At 40.9% G+C, this 15,436-nt stretch overlaps 1 protein-coding gene across 2 annotated transcripts; it reads left to right on the forward strand.

The window, feature by feature from the left end:
• Positions 1-731: 731 nt before the first annotated feature.
• On the forward strand, positions 732-14,706 carry LOC147873148 (kelch-like protein 10). Of its 2 annotated transcripts, XM_087352466.1 has the most exons (11): positions 732-815; positions 2,158-2,220; positions 3,841-4,016; positions 5,264-5,515; positions 6,854-7,133; positions 8,741-8,977; positions 9,444-9,616; positions 9,933-10,099; positions 10,945-11,103; positions 12,082-12,289; positions 13,781-14,706. In XM_087352466.1, the coding sequence occupies exons 3-11, from the start codon at positions 3,844-3,846 to the stop codon at positions 13,923-13,925; spliced, it is 1,794 nt and encodes a 597-aa protein (XP_087208592.1). In that variant the 5' UTR covers positions 732-815; positions 2,158-2,220; positions 3,841-3,843; the 3' UTR covers positions 13,926-14,706. The 2 variants fall into 2 exon arrangements, with proteins under 2 accessions (XP_087208592.1, XP_087208591.1); XM_087352465.1 differs by lacking the exon at positions 2,158-2,220.
• Positions 14,707-15,436: the final 730 nt, after the last annotated feature.

The following is a 15,436-nucleotide window of genomic DNA, read 5'->3' on the forward strand; positions in this document are numbered from 1 at the left end:
CACAAGCGAACGAGTAATGAAATGTCAACCCTCAATTTCGAGTCTACACATGGCCGGTAGACTCTGCGGTGTTTACTAAGGGGAAATACGACAGGGCCTTACAAATTCATCTTCTGGGTCTCAGACAGTTTTCGGGCTTGTGACTTTAGTCAATCGAATCATTTTCCAGGAACAAGAACAGAATTTGCCTTAGCGCCATTCGTCCCTAGTGGTCGCTGTCCGAACAACAGAAAACATCTTTGCCGGGGTTCGAAGGAAGGAAACATTTTCTCTGACCCAGAGCCCGCCCCACTCAAAAATCAATTTTTAAAATTAATCAAGTACACTGAAACCGGAAGTTATTTTTAAATAAGGGCAATGAAATTGCAATCTTCTCATTATTTTTAAACGTGTTCTCTTCTTATAGGAAAAGAACTTAGAATTAATTATTGAATGTAACCAAATTATAAGTTAAGAGTAATTCTCTTTGTTTTGATTTTTGACGTAAATACGTCTATATGGAAGGGTCAGTGTCATTCCGCAAAAAAGTGTGACGAAAAAGGGAAACGAAAAAGTGTAAGGAAAATGTGTTAGATGGTAACCTAGGAAATATCAACAATTTGTAAATATGGACTGACAACAATGTTCAGCTTGCATGAATTGATATGTTACCTAGGAAATGTCATCTGTTTACTCGGCATTGTTGTGTTACATTACTGCCGTCAACAATCCGCTTTCGTCATTGCGGAAAGTGCTGAGCTGTGAATCGGTTGGACAAGAAGTGCGTCGTAGAGTAGATAATTTTGTGCTGTTAAAAACGTTTCACAATATCACAGGTACTCATCTCATATAAGAATTATTAAGAAATTTGTTGTTGCGTTAAGTTGTTGAGTCATACTGTGTACAAGATGGAGTTGTAAAACGGCCTGATAGAAAGCCGTTTTACAACTCCTGAACAAGCCATGTTGGATGCTCCTGGAGCCATAAGATTATTCCATCGCAACGAAGACGTTTCGGAGTTTAATAAGACGGTGTTTAGTACAGACTTTGCTATAGATTGTGTTTCAGACGATGTTTTTAGCGGGTACCAAAATCGAGAAGAGTTGGCTAGCACGCGCACCAAGTTGCATAAGATGAATGTTGTTGAAACTGGAGGATTGCCGTTTGTGATCAGGCTGTGTGTTGGGAAATCTTATATGATTACTAGCAAAGTCGATGTAGACGATGGTTTGGTTGACGGTAGTATGGCAATTTTAACGTACAATTCCCGTTAGTTGAAGCTGGTGCTCTAACGGTTTATAAGTCGCAGTTTCAACAAATTGTATTCAACTACAACAAGAATCTAGATCATCAGTTGGTGTACGTTGCCCTGGTTCACGTTACATCGTTGACAGGAGATTTTAACATTGTTTTAAAGAAGGAGGAAAATCAAAGCTTTGTCACATTTATGGAGGAAACGTTTGGCTTAATGTTGATGTCAAATCCTCAGTGCATTACTTCTGGATCAATATCTTGTATAGACATGGTGTTTGCACGAAATGTTGATACTCTGAAGTGTGCAAATTTTGTAACATATTTCAGCTACCACAGACCAATCTTAATCGTAACTAATTCGAGGTAGGCGGAACTGTCTTACTCAGACTTTAATCAATTGTAAAGCCACTATATAAACTCCTTACCGTATAGACGTATTTACGTCTAATTCTCTGGAACCGTGGTTCCACTGTAAATTTTTTAACTACAAAATGTAAATATGGACCAACAATGGTCAGCTTTTTTATGGGAACACCTGTGTGCATAACAATGTAAGAAAACGTATTGGAATTTCTTTCCGACACCTACAACAATGTTGGCTGAGCATGACACAAGGCTCTTTTCTCGTTTCTTATGCATGCAGTATAATAGCCTGAATGAACCTTATTGCACTCTATTCTTTTACCTAAGAAACTAATTGTTACGTCATCTGTTTACTCGGCATTGTTGTGTTTCATTATTGCAGTCAACAATCCGCTTTCGTTATTGCTGAAAGAGCTTTGCTGTGAGTCGCTTGTAGGAGAAGTGCGTCGTAGAGTAGACAATTTTTTGCTGTTGAAAACCTTTTAGAATATCACAAGTTCTTATCTTACGTAAGAATTATTAAGAAATCTGTGAAACCGCCCTCCACTCTCTCTATTTTAGTTTTGATTAAACTGGTCATTTCGGGTGGACGTCGTGGTCTCTTACAATTGAACAACGTTTGAGGTAAGGGATTCCTATTTATTATTATTGTTCATCACATTTAATGTTTTCATCTTAATTTCTGAACTCGTGTAAGAGAATTAGGCTTTTTTAACACAATTTCAAGTAACATTAGATTGACTTCTGTTTGTTCACGGCATCATTGATAGTAAAAGAATATTCCAGGAGGCAATTAACATTTTAAAGGAATTAAACGTGTTTCGTAGCCCAGGATCTTAATAAAAATATGTGGATGATAAGAAGTGGGGTTTGTATTCTGAACAATAATTCCAACACTTTACATATCTTGATACATCGACATTTTTAAAGCGTTTTAGGAATCTGAGAAGAATTTTTATTTCGGTTTTACAAACCTAATTATCGACGATCTCCCTCTCATTATCTGCCTACAACAGCTGATTAAATCCGGGGAATATTTGCTATTATTGAGTGCAAAGTATTTATGGGTGCAAAACTTAGTCTTTCACTTTGAGGGAGAAACATAGACTGAGGGCCTCTGAGAACAGAGTGTCGAGGAAGATGTTTGGACCCAAATCGGGAGTGGGACAGATAAGAGAGAAAATGCATGACGAGCTCCTCACCCGATGTTGTGAGGCTGAGTTGAGTGTTTACAAGGCCTGAAGGGAGGAGACCTCTGGGAAGACCTAGTCGTAGATGGGAGGATAACATTAATATGGATGTTACGGAGATGGGACACGATGGAGCGAACTGGATGCAACTGGCTCAGGATAGACCCCGGTGGCGGGCTTTTGTGAACATGGTGATTAGCCTTCTGGTTCAGTAAAGAAAGTGGGCTATTTTTTGACGAGCCGAGTACCAATCGACTTTCCATAGAATATCTTGCACATTGCAGTGTGTGAGTGGCGTGATCTAGGCCTGATCTACGCATGCGTTAGAACAACTTAGAGATTTTGTGACTGTTCCCAACTGTAATTCTCGCGTTCAATTGATAAATTTAAATTACATTTTGTGCTTGTAATGTATATAAATGTGTAACTTAGGCAGGAAAGTCCTTATTCATGTAAGCTCTTAAGCACTTTTAGTTCTACAGAGAGAAGAACTCGAAAATTTTATGCTTATGAAAAGGCGTAGCCTTCTTTTTTCAAAATTTATTTCTTAACTGTCTTGTTCAGCATCAAAGGTCACGCAATTTCTATGGCATATATGTTTCGTATTTTTTTAAAATAGGTTCACCAGAGTAGAAGCATCTAAGACTTTATGGATTACATTGATATTTTATACGTAATGTCTACGTAGTTTACATATAAGGAGATTTAACTTTATGCAAGTAATGACAAACACGCGGCATGACTTAATATTGCCTATTTCAATCACGTCTTCAGGGTGACTATGCCAAGGAGAGTGACATGGGCAGGACATGTGGAGTGTACGGATGGGGCGAGAGGTGTGCATCACCTTTGATCTGACAGCCTACAATTTATTAATTAGTTAAGAGATCTATAAAGCTCCATATTATGCAATTTTCGCCATTCCCTTGTCAGTAACTCTCTCCCAGGTCCAGTTATTCTTCTCAGTATCGAGTTCCCTCTCAGTCACTCTCAGTTGATGTGCCCACGCGTCATTATGAAGAAAAATCTGTAACAGCGATGGACTTTGTTTCAGGAGATGGAGTCAAACCAAAGTAAAGATGGCGACAGGTGCACGTGCACCAAAGCATTGGTCCGTCTGAACAAGCTGAGAGAGAAGAACCTCTTTTGCGACGCAGTGTTGAGGTCGGAGGACGGCGGCGTCTTTCCGGTCCACAGAGCGATTCTGTCGATGGGCAGCGAATATTTCAGGTTTGTTTATTTACTGACGTGGTTGATTAACACGTGACGTAAACGACATGATAGACGTCAATTCATATGTGAAATATTTTACCCCCTTTGATGCAGAAACCTGTATTTTTATACGGCTGATTGTCTTTTGTTATTTGTTCGTTGTCATGAAATCTCACGGCGGTGAGGAAGAAGAAGAAGAATTTCTTCTGGACGTTGCGCCGTAGAAACGAGTGGCATTTCAGACGTACTTACTGCCTTTTTCCTTGATGATGGAGGCAGTAAGCACCTCTGAAACGTCCGAAAATTTCTACGAGACAACATCCCAGAAGACGTAGGTGGTCTTTTGTAATAAGTTTTAAGTGCGGTTGTACCGAGGTGACAGTCAATCGATCTGGAGGGAGAATTAGAATCCATTTCAAAACGTCTTCGTTTTAATACAAAAATACGACCGACAAAGTCCAGAAGAAAGTTGGTAATGCCCGGAACATTGAAAGCTGCTGCGTGTTGCTCTGTCTGAAATAAACTGTAACAAAGAACTTGGCGAGAAATATTTCATTGATATTAAAGAATCGTTCGAGAATTTGTGCATACGTTAATTTGCTTGTGTTTTATATAAAGATTCGGCGAGTTCTTGAAATGAGAAATGAAGTTTAATCAAGAGCCATTGCTTCTGTTTTCCAACAGACGCTGTGCCCCTCTTTCAGTTTCCGACAATCAAACCTTTCTGTTATCCTTGCACTGCAATCCCTTAATTTGTAATAGGAAATTGTTTGTTTCTTAAAGGCTGCGTAGAAACATCGGCTTTTTTAAGTTGTTTATTGTCGGTTAAAATCTTTTTACAGAACAAATAATTTCATATTACGAACTGATCAATCAGTGGAATGTGCAGCACGCGATGTGTGTTGAAATATTTGCGTTGGCTTTAAAATATCTGTAGTATTTGTTATAACCTCATATATCTCTTGAAGGAGTCAAGGGTACTTAAGAAACGAGGGTGACCATTCTATAGTACAAATGCTCGCTGCTTGCTTTCCGATTTGTAAGTGAAATTCTCTTAAGTCTACGCCCTCTCTTGAACCTTTCGCAGTTAATCCGGTCCCATTCGTACTCATTCTGAGAGTTTTGGAAGTATTCAGATAACAAAAATTCATCCACCACATAGACGAAAGAATACTTTTATTTGGCTACGTGAGTCATAAAAACTTAAAATTTGTGAGCATGACTTGTAATTTTCTGCTCGCCGTTTCTCCAAATCGACGTTTCAGGACCCTCTTCACGACAAAATTGCACACCAGTGAGGAGACTGACATTCTCCTCCACGGAGTCAGCTCAGACATGATGACCCAGATACTGGATTATGTTTATTCTCGCGAGGTGGACATCCGCTCCGACAACGCGTATCGGCTGTTCAAGACGGCTGATTACTTGCGTATTCCGTACGTTCCTAAACTCTGCTGCGACTTCCTCATGGACGCGATGGACGACGACAACTGTATTGGCATCATGCAGATCGCAAGGTAATTGATGTTCATTTGTCATTTGCTGTGACGCCGGCCTTCGTCGCTCGAGCGATTCAGCTTTACTCAAGACAGCAGCCGAGTGCCGGGTCGGAGAGTAAAGCCTCTGACTGAGGACTGGACAAATTATAAAGCGTCGGCGGATAATTATTAACGTCCCTGTAATTTAAATGTTCTGATTTAACTGTTTATATTTTGATCGTCATTATGACTAGCAGATGAATAATATCACCACGTAGAACATTAATCACGACCTATTGCAGGGTCATAATTAAATCTGTCTTTCTCTCGAATTCCTACTCTCCTTTCTTTCTCTGCGGAATTCCTTGCTTCTTACATAAACCTCCCAACACCAAATCAACATTCAGCCCCACATCTTTCTGCATACAGCAAAACCTCTCTAACCGAGCCTCGATTATCCGATTCCCGCATTAAGCGACCGAATTTCAACCACATCGGTTGCGATTGGATTCCACCGGCGAGAGTGTTTAAAACGAAGTCCACTCGATACAGTTCATTGACCTAACCTCACACCCAGAATTTGCTGATTATTACGAACACTTCAGGACATTTAGAGAATTGGTTATTATTAAGGGCAAAGACAAAAGACTGGTTCCCATAGACGCTGAACCTTCTTGTTCAGGACAACGTAGCAAGCAAATTAACTGACATCGGCAGAATTACACCAGAACCTCCAGTTCATGCGATGGACAGAATGACTGATAAATTCACTACTTTAATACAGAGACTCCCTCGAGTTGCGCTCACGAGTGACACTCGCCGTCGGCTGGTGCGTGCGACTCGCCTGCATCATTCGCTAGCTACTAAAATCTGTATTGAGTCTCAACTTATTTGTTCAATTCCATGTCCACGTTCCCCTTCGCCCCGCTCATCAGACACGTGGTTTCCCTATTTAGTCCGGTTACACGAGGTTTCACGGGATTAACACACGCAGTTACCAAAACGTCGTTTCGCCATGGTTACGGCCAGAATTCAAAATTCTACACTCCTCACCTCATTGCCTTCTTCACTTGCGTACGCCGTGCCCTTGTTTCAACCTATAATCTTATCACGAAGACAAGCGGGCATTGCCTGGGAACCTTCAGAGCCGAAAACCTTCTATTTTGCCCCGGTTAAACGGAGCGTCTCTCACCATTGCCTCTCCACGTGTCGGCTCTCAGTCTCGCTGATTCGGGCTTAAAACGGCTAAGGTAAAGACCTGAGGCGAGATACTGTTGTGTGAAAATAGTTGAGAATCCAGTTCTTCCTGCAGTGTTTCAATGTGTCAGAGTTCGAAGGAGATCGATTCTGAGTCGGCTCTTACCCTCGCCGTCGCAGGTCTCACTTCATCGCCGACCTCGAGACTCCCGCTCGTCGCTTCGTTCTGCGCCAATTCGTGGAATTGTCTCAGCAGAGCAAAGAACTGCTGGAACTGACTGTAGAGGAGCTGCAAGCGATAATCGAGTCCGAGGAACTGAACGTGAAGGACGAGAGAGTTGTGTGGGAGTGCATTCTCCGGTGGATCAACCACGACCCTGACAACAGAAAAGGCCACATCGCGGACCTTTTGGAGGGCGTCAGACTGAGATTACTTGACGAAACATTTTTCAAAGAGAAGGTCAGTATGCCCCTGAAATCGTGGATGTTTATCGGAAGTAAAGCCCGCATTTTCAATTCCATATTCACACGTGTTCGTAACTAATTAATGCAAATTGTGAGCATTTTTCTTCGACACGTGTAAGCCCGTCTGTCTGTCTGTCTGTCTGTCCGCAGTTCCAGCTCGTTCATTAGATTTAATACTGATACATTTTAACAGAATCTGGTGACATATTCCAATTCTGGTTAAAATGTTACAATGACATCGTGAAATTGTACAATGTTTTGAAGTCCTTATTCCGCGCAAAATTTCCTGCGTAAGAAATCCCCAGATTCACTTAGTTGCCATGGTTACAATAACTTCCTGTAGTATGCCGCTGGTAACAATCTCGCATACGCGTGTGTATGTGGAAAACAAATATTCGATTCGTCCTTTTACGCAGAAATGTGGTTGGAGTTAATGATCGCCTTTTATTCATCGGCTGTGCTACAATCTTTTATTACAGTCTCAGCGTTCATTGAGATCCATTACGCGTTTCAATTCAACTACAGCATTCCACCGTCAACTGCATTCAAACGTCCACTCAGCTCGAACAGGAAAATCCTCCAACAGATAAATCACGTTCTCTGGCGCAGCGTTCGACATAACCAAAGTTTCTACTGCCATAAGAAGCATGTCTTAGCTGCTCTAATAATTTCAGTCATCTCCTACGATGAACACTTAGGATGATAATCTACAGCTGATTGACCACATAGGTACAACAGATATCCGAAATTGCAGCAAGAAAACTTCGTTCCACATCCAAGAGTAAATTACCCCAGGGAATTCAAACTCACAGACAGCTTGAACATTCAAATATTTTAAACGTAATCTCACGAAGGAGCCATATTCTTTCTTCCATTTCACCATGCGCTTTAACCCGAGAGGAAAAACGTTTCTTTTCAAGGTCAAATGCACTTTAATTTCAGCCACTCACCTCTTACGAATAAGCGTGAAACAATCGCACGGATTCATGAAAATGTTATCTGCGTCAAATGCCTTTACAACTTTTCATTCGTATCTACTAGTTTCCAACACTTAAAGAGAACCACCTGATGATGACCAAATAAGGTTGAAACATGCAATGGCTCGTAATAGACAATGAGCCCATAACCCCAAGCTCTTGTGTTGACGGGCCTTCCACCCAACCATCAACATGCAGAAGGTTGCCTCCCTTGATACTCGAAACAACCAATTGTCATAATTTTCTTTGCTGCTACTTAATTTTGACTATTAATTAAAATTATTGAATCAAAAAGAATGTGGTGATCGCACAGGAGAGACGAGAAATTAGTTACATTTTTGAATGTTACTCAAAACGCAACCCTTAATGAAGTATTTAACTTTCGGTTGAAACACATTTCAATATTTTTCTCTAAGATCGATTTAACCTTGATTTCCCTTCTCTCCACAACTTGTGCATTTGTTAAGGTCTTCGTTAAATAAACCAAAAAAACATATTCCTTTATATAACAGTTTTTTTCGGTGTGTTCCCAACCAAATTATGTGTGAATTTCTTGTCTGCTCTGCAATGGAACATTCCATTTCTTCCTAAAAGATTTTAAGGTCCACATTGAACTGTTCAACAGGTATCAAAGCACCCGTACGTAATGGAAAACGAGGCGTGTAGTCCCATGATCTCGGAGACGCTCGCGTTTCTGCACGACTCAGAAATAGTGACGAAGGAAGGCAAGGACCTCGTTATACCAAGGATTGCCCGCCCGCGAATCCCACAGGACATTCTGTTTGCTATTGATGGGACTCATGGCGGAGACCCTACAGATGTGATCGAAGCCTACGACGCACGAGCAGACCGGTGGACTGTGGTGAGTTGCGTAAAATTCTACTCTTACCGCGCCTTGTTAAATGACGCCTCCGAGAAAAACTACTTTTAATCCTTTTTCCTTCTTTTCACCATATAATTGTTTATTTAGGCTTAATCATGGACGTACTACCTCCATTTTTGCGTCGATAAAATCCAAAACACCAACATCTGTCCTTTCCAAAGTACGAACCTGAAATGTCAGCCGTTGATCAGAAATTAATTCTACGTTTGTCTGTCGAACTTGACGAGAGCTTCTCTTCGGGTCTTCCTGTTTCCACCTTTGCTCCAAGTTAATTTCTCACGGTCTTTGTCGAGTGCCTCCCTCCACGGGGTATCAATTTCGGTCCACTGTTGGAGGTTGCACCTCTGCTCCGGTGGTTGGTCGCCTGAACTCTAATGTAAGGACTTCACTTCAATAAACCGAATGAGCCAAAGAAACATAAAGCCATGACCTATCATTTCTGCAGGTGGAGGGGGTCGACTGGATCAGTCCGCGAGCCAACCATCGCACGGCAGTAGTCGGTTTCGACATTTACGACATCGGTGGTTTTAACGGCAGGGATTCATTAGGCTCATGTTTCTGCTTCAACGCTGTTACGAAGACATGCCGCGAGGTGGCGCCTATGCTTACTAAATACAGGTAAGATGCAGCTTGGTAGCTGATTAAGTCCTTGAAACAGAGTCGTTCCTCAAAAGCTGATAGTCGCTCCCTAAGTCAAGATAAAAATGTGGGCAGGGATGTAAAATTGAACCACTCACATAAAGGAGCATCGTGGAAAGTGTGAATAGGTCGGAGGAATTTGCGACAATTTTGGTTTTAAGAATGCGATTTGCTTGTTAATTCAATTGAATTAAGATTTAACAATGACGAGCGAACAATTGTGTTCTGCGAGAGGAAATGCATCTGAATCAGCAATAAATGAGCATAGCTGAGCGTGTACTTTTGTTCGTTTCAGATGGGGTTTAAGTGTGGCAGTTCTGCGAGGTTCAGTGTACGCCATCGGCGGTCATAGTTATGATTGTCACAGAACGGCTGAAAGATATGACTGCAAGACGAACCAGTGGTCTTTGATCGCTCCCATGAACAGAGGGCGAACCCTTGCAAGTGCGGCTGTACTGAAAGGTACGTAAATGCTGTGAAACAGGAATTTGTGAGTTAGTGTAGAAGGCGAGGCGTCTGTCTGTCTGTCCGCGTGTAAGAACGCAAGAACGGTTGAAGGAATCGCAGGATATGAGGTTCTCACGGCGGCGAGTACGAAGATGGCTGTCGTTGGCTTCTGCCGACGTTTCAGACGAACTTTATGCCTTCATCATCAAGGCATTTCTCTTCGCTCTTGAACTTAGTTCCATTATCCAATATTCTTCTATTATCCCTTTCTTTTATCCGTGCTACGGACTACGTTATTTCACAGACTGCAACGGCTTGCAGTCCTGAGTGCGTGATGGTTTCTTTTGCTCTTGTAAGCTGTCTCTGTGCGTCGTATTCTGCCTTTTTAGTGTGCACTAGGAGTGAATGCAAACAACCATCAAACTATCAAATTGGCTCTCACATAATACAGATCTAATATGTTTTTGAGACAGTTAATAATCTCATGTAAATAGCACATTGTATTATATATGTAGAGCACATTTTAGCAGCTCGTTCCGTACATCTCTGATAGCAAATTTCATAAAATTCGTTTCACAAAAATGTAACTTACCATCATTTGCATTATGCATTAATTTAATCATTTTATGCTGTTTATATTAAATTTTATCAGTGAAAACTGATTTCCTCTGACACGCCGATGGTTTGCATTCGAAACAAAGAAACCGGTGAACAGAGACGGCCGTGTCTGTGCAGTTTCTGTGACTCGAAGGGGGACATTAATAGATTCACAAATTTAAGTATGGATTGTCCCATGTCTGTGCTCTGCCTACACGAAATATGTGTACAGTTTGTGTCGTATGGCTAATTTGTTTTTACAGACAAAATATACGTCGCTGGTGGAAGATATGATCAGTTTTCTCTAAACTCGGTGGAAGTTTATGACCCGGACACCGACCGATGGACGTTCGTTGCTCCAATGCTTGCTGGACGTTGGTTTCATTCTTGCGTCGGGTTCCACGGCTGTCTGTACGCCCTGGGTGAGAACTCTGGACATTCTGAGCGATGCTCCTCTCTCATTTTTACAGAACTTGCTGTTGTGAAATGTTTTCCTGGTTTTCTCTGAGTGACTGAGATTTTATGAACAGAATTTTTCTCCTGTCATTACAGAGTTTGTAAGTAATTATAACCCCGATTCGCGGTTTCGATTACATTTTCCAAAAGAACACTTAACTAACTAACTAACTAACTAAATAACTAACTAACATTGTATAATCTCTTGTGGCATTTCAACTAACGAATGCCCTATTTTTCACAGAGTCCCAGGTTTAAAGGTAAATATTTTGTTCTTGTAGCAAGGAAATTCCAGTTTGCCGCGCTGTTATCCTCAAAAAGCCGATGGTTTAAAGCAGTCCCTTCGCAGTCTTTGCATTTCGTCACTTGTTTGTGTAACGCCATCTTGTATTGAAATTTAAGGCTACGTTCTCACGCAGTTTCATGAAGTAGACAACAGATGTCAGGCGAAATTTCCTGCTGCTACAAGTACGAAAATAATATTGTACCTATTTCATCCTTAATTTCGTTCCTGCTACTAATATTAACACTGCAAAATGGAATCAGTTTTCTTCGTTGTATTTTATTCGTTCCGTTCACGGATTTACAAATTTTAAGAGCGTAAAATCGGTTGGGTAAGACGGACGGAGTGTGAAGCATCGAAGATACGAGAAATACAAACATTTTGAAAGTTATGATTGGTAATGTTGAAGAGAAGATACCACTCGTGATACATATTCTTAAAAGGAAGGATAATATTAAAATGTTTTGTTGAACTAGAGTATGTGGGAACAGACAGACAGGCTCTTGTGAATAAGGTAATGGCTCCATAAAGGCCAAATATTTGGTGGCCATTTGACAGAGTAATGAATATCAAGAAGGGCCCCGCTGAGCGGGGTTAGAATAAGTTTCGTTTATCAGCTTTTTTTATATGCTGTGACCTGTTATTGAATGTGTGTGTGCAGGAGGACACAACAAGACATCAACCAAGCTCTGTACCGAAAAGTATGACCCTGCAGAAGACAAGTGGACCGAGATCCCTGCCATGAACTGCTATGCACGTGATTTAAACACAGAAGTGATGGACGATATGATCTTTGTCATCGGTCGATTTTATGACGAGAACAAATTCTTCTCCCGCTTTGCATATTTCGATAACAAGGAAAATCGATGGTTTGTTTATTTGTTTCTTTGCATGATTGTTCAGGGCTGTATAATCACAGACTGTTACTTTCTAAAAGCTCTAGGAAGTGAATCATTTCCGGTCAAGGTATCCGCGATCTTGCGAATACTGCGCGTTGTAGTGTCGAAGAAAGTGGCCGACGTTTCAGAGGTTCTCCTTGCTTACTCAGTGCCTCTAATAAACGCGCGAAAATTGGATGGGAGGAAGAGAGTAGAATGAATGGAGGCAGGGCGATGTTACGGTCAAGCTGATTAGTTACATCAGAGGGCGAATGAGTAGGAAATGCTAATCAGACGTAAACTGTGACTGCATTAATAAGAAGCTCTTTGACTAAGTTTCCTTGATCAGTGGCACTCTCTTGGGCAGGAAGTGTCTGGCGTTCACCACATCAGCATCGCCACAATCTTTTGCTTTCATCAAAGTGTTAGGCCAGTTTCAATTTTAACGACGCCTATCCGTCTCATGTTCCCTTTTCTGATGGAAGTTTATTTCAAAATGGCTGTCTCTTGGCGTGTTTGACCACGCAGTCTCCTGCCATCTGTTGACGGATTGAGTAAGGAGATCCAAAAACATCCCAGAAGCCATATTTCTTCATACTTGTCTGTGCAAGAGTCAGAAATCCCACAGAAATTCATTTACTTTTGATTTTTGTCTATTCTACGTCGACCTGAACCTCTTCAGAACTATTTTTGGCAAGGCAAACTTTTTTGAAATTGTATTGCTAAAAGCGGGAAATATTGCCATGGGCGCATTCTCCAACAAGATGTGCTTATCTCTCCAAATAAAATTTATAATTAAATTTATTATTCTGACAGAAGGTAATGGCTTAATCAAGTGTGCGAAACGTAGCTAGCGCAGAACACAAGTCATTTGACAGCGTTTTAAAATAGTGGTAACCTCTCCCTCCACTTTGATGTAATAAAATGTATTACGTTATAATAGGACGTTGGCCGGTGTTCTGTGTGCATGAGTGAAAGAAAGATTACATGGAACTGTTCTGAAATATGGTGTGGCAATCGTGCATCGAATTTCGATTGGGGGAACTTTTGTTAACGTTGTAAGGAAACAAATTATAAGCAAGGACATTTCGGTGGAAGCCTGTGTTTTTAGCTTCAAGCAGTTTTCCATTATACCCAAAGGCAGAGCCAGCCCATCATAAATGGATATTTTTAGGTCAACACATTTTACGACTCACAAAGATTATTCTTTTATACTTATTCTACACCGAAATCTCTGATATTTTAGAACCCCAAAAGACATAAATGCACTGACATTCAAATTACATTTCTATTAAATTTCTATTAAATGAATTATTTATGGTAGAAGAGGCTTTCCTTCGTGAGTTACATCATCTCATGTTGAGCTACATATTTTCTGTAACTGTGTCAGTTTATTTTGTGATAAAAATTGTCTTGAGTGCAGATAATACTTATGGGTGACACAGAAGGGTTTGTCTTCACATTTAATATTTCAAATTGCAGGCACGAAGTGGCAGACATAAATGTTTGTAAAGACGGAATGTCGACTTGTGTCATCGAGAACCTACCGAATGCAAGTGATTACGCCTACAAACACAGAGACAAATTGATGGAGGATAATCGTAAAAAAGAAGGAGACGGAACGTAAAAGAATCTTAGATTGGAAAATTCCAGTGGTTTTTGCAGTTGCTTATAACCACAGCGAACACGTTAAGTTAACTTATAATTTCGACTCCATCAATTTGTCTCTGTGCTTCACACTCCGTCCGTCTTACCCATTGCGTCTCTCTGTGTTCATGGGAGCGATCAAAGACCACTTGTTCGCCTTGCGGTCGTATCTTTCAACAGTTCTGTGAGTCACACGACAAGCCAAACCGTCAATGGCGTACACTGCACCTCGCAGAACTGCCACACTTAAATAATCTCTGATACGATATAAGTACACGCTCAGCTATGCTCATTTATTACTCATTCAGATGCATTTCCTCTCGCAGAACGCAATTGCTCGCTCGTCATTGTTAAATGATGCGATAACGAAACACCAAGATCAAGTCTGTATTAGACCAGTTAGCAGAAATTGTGTTCATTTTTTAAAAGTTCTTCCAGGGGAATTTTTCTGTCGTGTGTCTAGTCCGGACTAATGCACGAAATAGCATTAAAATATATTTAATTTTACTTGTGGTTTATTGAACAACTGAGGAAGACCTGAAATCAAGAAGACATAGTGTCAAAAGATTTTGTATTTATAGGTTTTAAATTATTTTCAGACATAAAAGAGAATAGTAGTTTCTGAATCGTTGGCTAATGAACATTACTTATGCTAAAATAAAATTCCATCTAATATGAATGACAAGAGTTATTATTATTAAGTGTTCTGTCTTACGACAGGTCCATTGCTCTGCCTAAAAAGATCTCTCCAGTTGTCCCTATTCTCAGCTTCTCGTTTTAATTCCTGGAACTTCATCTTCTTTCCTTGTTTAAGGTCGTCGGTTAGCTGTATCAATCTTCTTCCTAGTCCTCTCTTTCCTTCAACCTGGCCTTCGATGATATCACTCAGTAACCCATTCCTTCTCATAATATGTCCCAGCCAGTTAGCTTTCCTTCGTGTAATCGCCTGCAGAATGTTTCTTTGCTCGTTGACTCTCCTCAATACTTCTTCGTTGGTCACTCGATCCGTCCACCTGATCTTCTCTATTCTTCTCCAACACCACATTTCAAAACTCTCCAGGTATTTCTGTTCCTTCTTCCTGAGTGTCCAAGTCTCTGCTCCATACGTAACACTTCACTAGTTTCTTCTTCATCTCCAAGCCCAACTTGCTAGTGAGAAGTATCCTCTCCTTGACGAAAGCCGCCTTGGCCATGGCTATCCTTGCTTTTACTTCCTTGGTGCATAGGGCGTCCGTCGTGACTAAGCTTCCCAAGTACTTGAAATGCTCCACATTCTCCATCTGTTTCCACTAACTTGTCCATCATGTTCTGTAATTCCTCCTCTTTCTTCGCCAATACTACTAAGTCGTCTGCATACTTTACAGTCTTTATCACTCTTCCTCCAATTTTGAAGTCTCCTGTTCCCTCCAGAGCTTCCTTGGCAAGCCATTCCCCGTACAGGTTAAAAAGAATTGGTGATAAGCAGCATCCCTGTCTTACACCTCTACCTAT

Source organism: Zootermopsis nevadensis, unplaced genomic scaffold, assembly GCF_977971745.1.
Source record: "Zootermopsis nevadensis isolate Lab colony 2312 unplaced genomic scaffold, Znev_1.0 Znev_ptg000021l, whole genome shotgun sequence".
Classification (NCBI taxonomy): domain Eukaryota; kingdom Metazoa; phylum Arthropoda; class Insecta; order Blattodea; family Termopsidae; genus Zootermopsis; species Zootermopsis nevadensis.

Excerpts from the sequence above, each read along its gene's own strand:
- LOC147873148 (XM_087352466.1), top strand. The coding sequence starts at position 3,844 with ATGGAGTCAAACCAAAGTAAAGATGGCGACAGGTGCACGTGCACCAAA. Across the intron at positions 9,617-9,932 it reads CCTATGCTTACTAAATACAG|ATGGGGTTTAAGTGTGGCAG; the intron begins GTAAGATGCAGC and ends TGTTCGTTTCAG. Across the intron at positions 12,290-13,780 it reads GATAACAAGGAAAATCGATG|GCACGAAGTGGCAGACATAA; the intron begins GTTTGTTTATTT and ends TTCAAATTGCAG.